At 35.6% G+C, this 11,887-nt stretch overlaps 1 protein-coding gene across 2 annotated transcripts; it reads right to left on the reverse strand.

The window, feature by feature from the left end:
- Nucleotides 1–1,225: 1,225 nt before the first annotated feature.
- frrs1l (ferric-chelate reductase 1-like) lies at nt 1,226–11,533 on the reverse strand. 2 transcript variants are annotated; one of them, XR_012392117.1, is made up of 6 exons: nt 11,194–11,533; nt 8,566–8,650; nt 8,219–8,357; nt 7,899–8,145; nt 4,319–4,766; nt 1,226–3,947 (listed from the first exon to the last, which is right to left on the reverse strand). XR_012392117.1 is itself a non-coding variant. In XM_003200196.7 (5 exons), the coding sequence occupies exons 1-5, from the start codon at nt 11,396–11,398 to the stop codon at nt 4,594–4,596; spliced, it is 849 nt and encodes a 282-aa protein (XP_003200244.1). In that variant the 5' UTR covers nt 11,399–11,533; the 3' UTR covers nt 1,226–4,593. The 2 variants fall into 2 exon arrangements, 1 of the variants encoding a protein (XP_003200244.1); XM_003200196.7 differs by having other exon boundaries at nt 1,226–4,766.
- Nucleotides 11,534–11,887: the final 354 nt, after the last annotated feature.

Raw genomic sequence — 11,887 nt, forward strand, 5'->3', positions numbered from 1 at the left:
CTAATCTAAACCCATAAAACTTTCTTCTGTCCAATATAAATATTTAAAGAAATCTCATTACAGTAAAAAATCAGTTCCTCAGATTATAATACATATTTTTGGTTCTGTGGGAGAAAGTAAGTTACACGTATTTGGAAGTAGTCTTGTAGTTTAAAATATTATTTAAATGTCACGTGATTAAAAATTAAAAGTTCATTGTTCTTATTATTTCTGTCAAATAAAGTTAAGACTTGTTTTGATTACAGTCGTGTATTTTTAATGAGCAAGTGAATTGAATCTGTGATTTGTTGTGATTGTGGCACAATATGCTATGATTCCAAATATGTTTAAAGCTGCCGGCCCTACGCCACCCAGTGGGAGTCGGTTGCTCTAACAAGGAGGCTAGTATCCGTTGCTAGAGCACCTTAAGAGGTCAGTGGAGTGATGTTTCCCTGCACAGCACACACTAGCTGGCCGCCAATACATATGCAATGATGTCATGTGTCACATACTAAGAATTTCATGCAGAACCATTCCTGCGGTTTACAGATAATGGTCTGAAAAAGAGAAAATATCCAGTGAGCGGCAGTCCTGTGGGCGCAAATGCCTTGTTGATGCCAGAGGTCAGATGAGAATGTGCAGACTGGTCAGAGCTAATAGAAAAGCAACAGTAACTCAAATAACCACTCGTTCCACCCAAGGTATGCAGAAGAGCATTTCTGAATGCACAGCACATCCAACCTTGAGCAGGATGGGCTACAGCAGCAGAAGGCCACACCGGGTGCCACTCCTGTCAGCAAAGAATAGGAAACTGAGGCTACAATTCGCACAGGGTCCCCAAAATTGGGCAATAGAAGATTGGAAAATGATTGCCTGGTCTAATAAGTCTCGATTTCTGCTGCAACATTTGGATGGTGGGGTCAAAGTTTGACATCAACAACATGAAAGCATGGATCCATCTTGCCTTGTATCAATGGTTCAGTCAGGTGGTGAACCTCTGTCAAAAACACTTTTCTTAAATGGTCGCAAAGTAAGTTTTAGCCTAAATTTAGAGGCCTACCTACCGTACGTTATGTGATTCCAGATACTAAGACAATCATTTGTTACCATCTACTGGTGGAATGATGTAACCTGCAGAAAAAAAATCACTGAATTGATTCCTGTGTGAAAATTTTAGTACACACATCTGATCTTACATTTAGTCAAACATTCCAGTTTTATAAAGACAGCTTTGACAATACACACATTCAGATGTCCTTCATAGCTTTATTAAAAGTGCAGTTGCAGTATAGGTTGTGTTCAGAACCATTAAACCATTCATTTTTGCTTCAGGGTATGTTAATTTTTCACAGTAAATTCATCAGAATGTATGTTAGCTGCTAATGATGCTAGCTCGAATGACAAATGTGTAAAATACAAATGGCTCACACTCCTTCCGTACACACACTCCTTATTGCATATTTGCTAATACTATCGAAAGTAAAAAATAAAAAAAAATAAAAAATAGAAAGCACATTAAAATATAACTGGCAAACATATTAGTCCATGACCTTTAGCATACAATGTCTCCATTCATGCTATGTGATTATCTCTGGCCTGCACACATCAAAAAGTAATTGACGACTCTTTCACATCCTCACATAGGTGAATATAACAACACATTTAAAAGAAAATATTATTCAGAACATCTTTTACATAAAACTCTTCAATCTGCTGTACAAATGTTTTACATGACATTTTTATATAATGCCAAAGATTTGGAACAGAAACCAACCACACACAAACTGGTGTGATTTGAATCATTCTACATGGGCAGCAATCAGTCCTTCCATCGCTTGTGAGTTCTGCAATGGCATGAAGTCCTCAGTAAAGGAAGTCTTTGATTCATTTGAATGAATACCAGATGACTCTCTTCTGGGCTGGTTTATTGTCTAGTGGGTGCTAGTCTACATGGCTCAGATGGAGCTGGTTTGCTGGCATGCATCAAAATACTGAGCTGGTAATGCTGGCTAAGGCGGTGATGTTTTATGAATACTATATGTGCGTGTTTGTGCTGTGGGGCCAATTCTAAACTGCTGAAAGTTGCGTAGTCAATCACAGGCATAAATTTACATATCAAGTCTAAATAAATATCCTGTAAAATAGTGTGATAACAGTGGAAAGTAGATGACTCCAAACAGCTGAGCACCTCTATTAAATTCAATAGAGTGACATGGTTCAGCTGTGGATATGAGTCACTGTAGGGGCGCAGTCACATTTACTTTCTTCTGCAAGTTTTTATATTTGTAATTTTGCGATCTCAAAAGAAATCAATGCAATTGAGAATTTATTGAAAAATGTACCTTTAAATACTTGTGGATTTTTTAATGAATTTGCATGAAATACAGCAGGGAAAATAAGCATTGAACACGTCACCGCTTTTCTCAGAAAACATATTTGTAAAGGTGCCGTTGACTTGAATTTTTTCCTGGATATTGGTAACAATAAAAAAACCTATATGCAAAGAAAACAAATCTAATTAGTTTACAAATTCAGCAAGCCTCTGACTTTCCTAATTTTAAATTAATATTAGCTGCTTCAATCCAACATCAGGATGATGAAAATAAAACCAGGGTGGATATTTCGGTAAGACAATATCTGTTTCCAACCACCTGTTTTTATGCGCACTTGGACATGCGCACAAAAAAACTGGTTGATGGAAATGGCAAGATGCGCAAAATTTTTGAAAATGCTCAATATATGCAGATAACCGAGCAGAATAAACTGTTTATTCGATAAGAAAAAATGTGCATAAACTACGATGGAAACACTTTTACCGAACAAATTCCAGTATGCGCAATAAAAAAAGTCATGTGATTTTGTGGTGAGAGATCATGTGATGATGTGTGGGATTGGACAAACCAGCAGGTTGAGCATCTCAACCATTTCAGTATTAGTGTTATTATATTGTCAATTACCTCCAGAACTGTCAAGAGAATTTGTGTTCTGCTTCTAATTTCTTTAAACGTCAATGCCGCGTGTTGGCATTGTCTTCTGTGGTTCAAGTCTTTTATTAAACAGAAAAGACTCATGCAGCTTCTCCGACCACAGCAAATTCCATTTTTAATTTTGATATTTGGCGCCAGTTAATCAGGAAGTGACGATTTTGTTTTCTTTGAATCGTTGGATGGAAACGCTGCTTTATTCCCACATCTTTTATGCAATAATCCAGTTTTGTGCATAAATCTAATTTGCATTTTTTGATGGAAACATTGCCAATGATCCAAAACACAGCCACTCTCAAATACTTTCAGAAATAGAAAATCAAGCTTGAAAGTGGCCCAGCCAATCAAAGTAAAGATACAATTAGATAGAAAAGACCCATCAAGACTTTTACACTCTGTTAAAGTCTGTGACAAAACTCACACCTGAGAAATTTATGTGACTTCATTCTCCATATGAGAGGCATCTTTAAGCTGACATCACCAAAAAGTATTTTATATATACACTATTAAATACGTTTCAGTAGTTTAGAATTTTCTCTAATTTTTCAGATTTTTTTTATGTTTGTAATGTTTGGGTTTTATCAAAATCTGGTTCAATTCCATTTTAACAGCTCCTTTAGAAATATTATTCCCAGGAAAAAAATATAACGTGTTCATTACTTATTTGCCCGCTGTATGCCCCTGACAAACCTTTTGCACTAATGTTACTGCACATTAAGCATATTTAGAACATTCACATACTGTAGATTTGGCTCAGATTGTTTCAGCTATTGTAGACTCTACCTATTATGATATATCAGAGCACTCTGGATTCCTCAATTTTTTTTTATCAAAATAAAAAATATATTGTATTGTAATTACACACACACACAAATATATATATATATATATACAACAGTTCTGTCTGGTTCTCAAATCTGATTGGCTGATAGCCGTGCAATATTCTGCAATATCAGAACTCCTACAGCCTCTTTACCCTTTACCCTTTGTGTATTACAGCAAAAAGCAGACACTACATTGCGATATGTGATATGGCTGTATATCGGCACTGGTGGGAGGCGTACGTTGGCCGAGTGCCTTAGTGCCGATATACAGCCATATCGCACTGCTACGAGTGTGATATTGCATTTATACAACAGTTTGACGGTATAATTGTGTATATAAAAACAAAATCAAACACGGAGAGTCTCAAAAACCCTTTTGTATGAGGAACTACTTTCTTCCGCCTTGGATTCAAATTATAAGCTGACAGTTAAACAGCTGAGCAAGAATCTTTTAAACTTTAGATCTGTATTGTCTGGTTTTTGCTGGTTGTATGTGGGCGGAGTAATACACAAAGGGTAAAGAGGCTTTACAGGTGCTGATATTACTTAAATATATCACGGCTATCAGCCAATCAGATTCAAGAACAAGACAGAACTGTTGTATATATATATATATGATTGACTGACTTTCCTCTGAAAGAGATCAATTACTTGTATAACTCAGTATTACTCCAGAATCCAATACTGGTGATTACAGACTGAGGATATAGTAAAATCTTACTTATTGTGGTCTGCTTCTAATACTGTTAATTTGGCACACAGTCATGCTAATAGTGGCTCCAGGGCGAGTTGTCTCTCTTTGCTGGTTATGGCGTGCCCATCAACAGGTAGAAGGTAAGAGCAACGATGAGGAGAAGGCAAAAGGGAGAAGAGAATGTCTGATAGGCAGTGGCAGGCATGAAAATGTCCTCATATTTATAGATGCTGATCATGCGGTCTGACACCGGCGGGGAGTCAATGTCATGCCTTGTGATGGAGCCTGAGAATAAAAACAAAAAAATCTCTATTAAAATGGCATCATAAACTGGAGTGAATTTGTAGGATTATTCACATAGCACCAACAGACGGACACTAACATACATAATCACCAGATTAAAGAAAAAACGCTTTTCAGAGATATCCCATAACCACGGTCATTCAGCAGACATAAGCTAATGCCAAGAGAAGTAACACAACAATCTGACAAAACCGAGACACACTAAAACATTTTAAGCCAATAAAAAAACAGAATTCTCATTTCTTTTAGCTTTTTTCTTGTTCATTCAACTTTTGAAAACATCCGCTGCACTGACCTAAAATTATTTGTCAGTAATACAAAAAACATTTAACAAAAGATTATTCGTTTTCTGGAGAGGTGAACTACAACGAAACAAAACTTTGTGCCAAGTTGTGCCAAGTGAACAATTATTTTATCTGCAGACCTGGAATGCCTGAAGTTGAGTAAACAAAGAAGCATTATTCTTATTTCCTTTTATTTTTTCTCATAAACTGAACATTTTTTTTTTTCACCTTTAATTGATAGGAAAGTAGAAAGTATAGACAGAAAAGCGTGGGGAGAGAAGAGAAGGATCGGCATAGGACCTCAAGGTGGGATTTAAACTTGGGACACCATGAACACCAGATTGCCATGTGCTGACGCACTAACCACTACACCATTAGGGCTGATGTGTACTCAACTTTTGAGAACATCAGTTCCACTGATCTAAAATGTGTGAATAAAAAAATCTTGTGGAAATTGGTATAATATATATATATATATATATTCATTTATATATTCATTTATTTATTTATATATATAAATTATATAAAAAGAGTGGGAGTAATTTATCCACATTGTTGGACACATCTTAATTTAGTGCAATTTATTTTATTTTTTTATGTTTTTTCTCCAGAAAATCTGATTTCTCCAAAATCAGATTTTGTGGAGATTTTCTACAAATTAAGTTGTCACAAAAAAGGACAACAAAACTAATTTTATAATGGTTCCAAAAAAATATGTGGAAAAATTCCAGGACAAACATTTAATGTGCACGTCATGGGCTTTACAGGGGGCTTGAGTGGGGGAAAAATAGGCGGGAGAATTTTTAATTTCTTCTTTTAATAGGTTAATCACTTTCCTAATGCATTTTCTCTGAAATGCTCCAGAGTGTAAGTATGGAGCTCTCTACCACTACAAGACGTATTATGCACAATATGCATTTCAGGCATTTAATAAAAAAGGAATTGCATTCATACTCTGGGTTCACATTTGACTGTACATACAAATTCCCTATATTTTTAAAATATAAAGTGAACAGGAAGAGTTTGTGGAACAACATCCTCGCGAGGTAATGCAAACCTTTGCGAGGTAACACAAAAACTTAAAAATATATATTTTCCTCAAACCCAGTTTTTTCCCCAACCACCTGGTCCATATCCAGGTTTTTTGTGGAATTGCCGATTTAGAATTAGCATATGGTGACACAACAGAGGATACAGTTTTACAAGAATATGCAGATAAAAATATGATTCCCATTTACTACAATAGACACTTAAAATTAGGCCTGAGATATTTATAAAGAATTTTACGATTTTCTTTTTAATTTATAAGAGTAGTAATTTACTGAACTATGCTTGAAACAGCTTAGAGATTTGGCTTAAAATGTAAAAAAAAGTAATAACAACACACTTTTAACAAGGGGTCCATGGAAGCAAAGAAATAATTACCCATTTGCTGAACATTAACTACTAATGTCAATACTAATTTTTGTCATGTGTGACAGTTTATCATAATAAATAGTTACGATGCAGTCAGTTTCAAATTTATTGCAAAAAGAAACTATAAGAAAAGCAATATTTTGCTACATTTATTTATATTAAAAAGAGGGTCTCACTTCAAAAACAAATGTCATTCAAAAAACATCACAATAAACAGCAGTTAAATATTGTTTGTTTAACATAAATATGCACGTAGCCAGGTTGCTTTAAAATGTCAGGGATCAAAATATTTTACTTGCCTTGTCACAGCAAAAATATTACTAGATCAGGACCAAATATGGTCAATAAGGATCTTCTAATTCTAGCGGTATTTTTTGGGCATATAAAAAACTTCCTGAAATTTTTTTTAAATTAAGCTAGCTAATTGAAGTTAATTGAAACTTACTATATAGAAGGTTGAATAAATGCAGTTTTTAAGATTACTGATTTTTTTGGGGTACCACTAAAGCTGCTTTTTTACTGCATGTACAATACAGTTTGGCTTTGGTTCTGTTCTGTTTTGCTTGGCTCAGTCTGCAATTTACTGCAGTTTAGTGCACCATTAAGTGGGTGGGGAAAAAAAACAGTTCCAAGTTGTCCCATCTATTCACTTAATTTGCTCCTTGGCTACCGATGAAGATCTGGACCTCTTCTGCTGACCATAATGTTGTCAATTACATAGCATTATTCTTGTGTAAAAATGGTTTAGTCATGCAAGCCAACAAAACATAAGTGGCAGCAGCAGATTGTTTATACTGTATATAGTGGTTTGGTGTTTTGTGTCACAAATCCATTGACACTGTAGGTGCTGATATTGACAGATCAATCGTTGATCAGCAGTGTGTATACGTCACATTTTGGTAACAGTACAGCTCATTTGGAACCTCACATGAGGTGACACTACAAAAGTACCAGTTGTTAGGTGGTATTGGTGGAAAAGGCTATTCTTTTTGCACATGATTCCCTTTTAGCAAACTAACAGTACATGGGGTGTGGTTAAGAAAATATTGTGGCTGAAGCTGTCAACCTGACAGCAACAGAGAAGGACCACCACTCCAAATGTGGAAGCAATTGGACTTTGATTGAAGATAAAAACATTTGTTTTGTGGATTAACTTGCATTTTTTCACCTAAAGAATAACAACGTGCTATGAAAAAAAATCAACATTGTAATTTTTGATTTCAAAAGGACTTTAAATTTACTGTCCCTAAACAAACCCTGTAACCTAATATATCTTACATCACAAAGTACATGCTAAGCAAAGTACACAGTATGTACAGTATATGCCCTGTAAAATAAAGTGCAACCGATATTTTCTTGCACCACTAAACGGTGCAGTATGAACTAAGCTCTAAAATCAGACCAAATGACTTACCTTGTATAGCAGGTCCCCAAGCGAACAGATAGTACCAGCTCAGGTGCAGGTCCACCAGTGTTTCCTCGCGTGCCACATGAAGAGGCCGTTTGAAGCGGCAGGTGACGCGGTTGTTTTCAAAGATGCCCTCTTCATCCCGTGCTGGGTTGCGCTTGATTTCTTTGGCCCACTGGCCCACATTATAGAAATGATGGATCCGTACACGTCCGTTATCATCATGAACACAGCCCATGACATCATCACCTCCCTACAACAACAATATTATTGTGTATATCATAGCATGTCTGAAAGCATCCACAGATTATACTAACTCTTTTTACCATCTTTTTATCTGAAGAGAAACCAACGGCAACCCATCCATCAGTGTCTGCACTCATCTCGAATTCCACATCTGTGCCAATGCGTCTGAAACTCAGGAAATAGTCACAGGACTCTGCGTCACAGCCTGGTTTGCCATATCTAATGAATAGAAAGAGAAAGAATAAATTGAGGCAATTTGTTTTTTAGCGAGATCAGTAACTAGTCCGACTGGTCTGGTCTGATTGACAACATTAACACAAGGGTGTGTGGCAGCATGGCAGACAGCAGCTTAATACTGCAATACAACACTCCTGTTAAATGATTTGACCTCTGATATTATACATAAACCTTCATTGCATGCACAGACCTGATGCATCCTTTGGTTACTCCACAGTCGCTGACTTTGATGCGGGCAAATGGGTCCACAGGGGGTGCAGTTGGGAAAGGGTAACCTGTGAGGCAACAAATAACACTACTGAGCTGCTTTCAGACAGATGTCTTTGATTGCTACCAACACAACTGCAGATAACAATCATGGATGATGTTGTTTATTCATCAATTCATTTTACTCACTCATTTTCCTTCGGCTTACTCTCTGATTTATCAGGGGTGTCCAGAGAGGAATGAACCACCAGTTCTCTGGCATATGTTTTATGTGGTGGATGCTCTTTTAGCCACTAACCTAACTCGTGACCCTAAAAACTTGTGAACTCGCAGTGCTGGAATACCCACACACTCTCTCATTCACACAACAGCCAATTTAGTTCATCCAACTGACCTATAATGCATATGTTTAAACTGTTAGAAAAAAACAGATCACGTCCTGAGATCTTGACATCCAAGTCCCCAGTGGCCACTGTGCCAGCTTCAATAATTTTAGTTAAATAAATTAATTCAGTTTCTTAACTAAGTGAACTTGAATAAAAATGGACCGTCAAGGCATTAATAATGTTACAAGAAATATTTCAAACAAACGCTGTAGAGCTGCAACTATTATTAATCTAATTATTGTTTAAATGATCTAATAATCGTCATTTTCCCACAACTAACCAGTTAGTGAAAATATTTAGTTTATATAATAAATAGTACAAAATATTAACTTAGCTTTTGAAATTGTCAATGAATTAATTACACTTATACACAATTACAACTATTACACTTTTTAGAACATGAATGCATAAATTCAGCTCTTTGTTGTTCTTTTGAACTATTTATTTATCAAAATAAAAAATGGGGAAAAAAACTATAATGAAAAATCTAAAAATATTAAGCTATTTTCTAGCATTGATGATAATCAATGTAAATGATAATGTAACTCTGTTGATGGAAGTAATGGTGCTGAAAATTCAGGCTTCAAAAAAGTTTGTAAAAATTACATTTTAAAATTATGAAAACAGCTATTTCGATTTATTTATCTTGTAATTTTACCAAATAAAAGCAGACATGCAAACATTTTTTTAAAAAGTCACACACACACACACACACACACACTATTGAACTTTTGAACACGGTCTGTTGTCCACAGGCTAAGATCATGTGGTAAGAGTTTAGGTTCTATTTTACTTTATTCTTGTAAATCATATATATGAGACATTCTACCAAAAATGCGAATTTTTAGTCAAATCTTAAAGGTGTATAGTACGCATTTTAAAATGTCAAATTTAATGCAGATGTGACAGGGCTGACAGAAACATTGGGAGAATTGTAAATTTATTTGTATTATATATACAGTTGAAGTCAGAATTATTAGCCCCTCTGAATTATTAGACCGCTTGTTTATTTTTTACCCAATTTCTATTTAATGGAGAGCAGATTTCTTCAACACATTTCTAAACATAATAGTTTTAATAACTCATTTCTAATAATGGATTTATTTTATCTTTGCCATAATGACAGTAAATAATATTTGACTAGATAATTTTCAAGACACTTTTATACAGCTTAAAGTGACATTTAAAGGCTTAACTAGGTTAATTTGTGTATCTAGGTGAGTTAGGGTAATTAGGCAAGTTATTGTATAATGATGGTTTGTTCTGTAGACTATCGAGAAAAAAATAGCTTAAAAGGGCTAATAATTTTGTCCCTAAAATTGTGTTTTAAAAAATTAAAACTGCTTTTATTCTAGCCAAAATAAAACAAATAAGACCAGAAGAAAAAATATTATCAGACATACTGTGAAAATTCCCTTGCTCTGTTAAACATAATTTGGAAAATATTTAAAAAAGAACAAAATTCAAAGGGGGCTAATAATTCTGACTTCAACTGTGTATTTCAAGTGTTTATTTGTAGAATTTTCATGTTTTTAATCAATTGATGTGAATGATATAAACATTAGCTATTTCTGAAGTTTTTACACTAAATAACCTTAATGTTTTTAGCATAACAAAACTATTAAGGCTGTATAGGTTCAACTGGGCGAAGGACAATGACAATGACAGGGTTTGTAATTTTTTTTAAGTGTTTTCAATAAAGAACAGAAATCTGAGAACCAAATGAACAACATATTCTTAGAACAACTCACAGAAATCAACAATCAATCTTTTTTAGACATTTTTGGGATGAAATACTTTTTATCAACTGTACATGTTCCTATTTTAGGGACAGATAATATACGTTTCTGGTAGAATGTCCTATATCTTTTTTTCTGTTCTAATTACACTTTTGATGTGTTGGGACAGCAATTTGCTCACAAACAGACTCCAAAATATGCAAGTCAGTGGTCTTATAGGGTGCTGACCAAGGTGCTGATGTTGGACCATATGCTATTAAAATTAATAGGCTATTAGCGAACAAATACAGTTGGCTATAATAGAATAGAAGGTACTAACATAAGTCACTAATAGTCAAATCCAATGCAATTAACACAATTTAAAGGGCTTAGGCCAAGGGAAATCATCGACGTTGATCATTCACTATTCAATTCCTCGGAAAAAAAAACAACACAAAACAGCATTCACGGCTTCATATTAAGCATCTGGGATTAATTATCTTGTACCTTCGTCTGACAGGTATCTGGACTCCAGGAACTCGGAGGCGAATGTGCTATAGGAGTCCTTATGTGGCTCCTCGTGCCCCGGTTCTCCGTGCTCTCCGTGTCCGGCCCGCAGCACATTATCGTCGGTAGGACTGGCAGAGACTGCGAGCCACAGCGTCGCATCCAGCAGCACAGAGACCCGCAGCAGCGGATGCAGAGCAAACATGACGACGACGATGGTTATTGTAAACGCGAAAAATCACGGTTCTGATTTAACAGTCGCATTCCAGATCTGATAATTGCCCCGATAACAAACAACAAAATGTAGCTTATTAAATGGCTTTGAGGATAACGCGTCTCTGTCGGTCGACGGGGGAGGGGAGCTGAGAGGCGCGAGACTCGGGTGTCGTTAATGAATAGGGCCAAACCAATCCGCTTACGGTGAGATTTGTAACCGATAATGATACTGCTGGATAATGACACGGCACTTAGAGATAATATGACATGTATACGCTATTTAGTTAAGTCGTTTGTTGTTTATTATTACATTGTTATATATTTACGAATCAATAAGATGGTTGTGTACTGTTTTCGTACATTAAGTCTCCCCTCTATATCCATGTTTTATGACCCTGCACGTCGATCGCTGCCAGTTTATCCACTATGGAAATGAATTGCAGTGTAAAAATGTAAATATTAAAAGTGAGAAGAATGT

This window comes from Danio rerio, chromosome 16 (genome assembly GCF_049306965.1).
Source record: "Danio rerio strain Tuebingen ecotype United States chromosome 16, GRCz12tu, whole genome shotgun sequence".
Lineage (NCBI taxonomy): Eukaryota > Metazoa > Chordata > Actinopteri > Cypriniformes > Danionidae > Danio > Danio rerio.

Excerpts from the sequence above, each read along its gene's own strand:
- frrs1l (XM_003200196.7), bottom strand. The coding sequence starts at position 11,398 with ATGTTTGCTCTGCATCCGCTGCTGCGGGTCTCTGTGCTGCTGGATGCG. Across the intron at positions 8,651-11,193 it reads CAGATACCTGTCAGACGAAG|GTTACCCTTTCCCAACTGCA; the intron begins GTACAAGATAAT and ends GTTGCCTCACAG. Across the intron at positions 8,146-8,218 it reads TCTCTTCAGATAAAAAGATG|GGAGGTGATGATGTCATGGG; the intron begins GTAAAAAGAGTT and ends TTGTTGTTGTAG.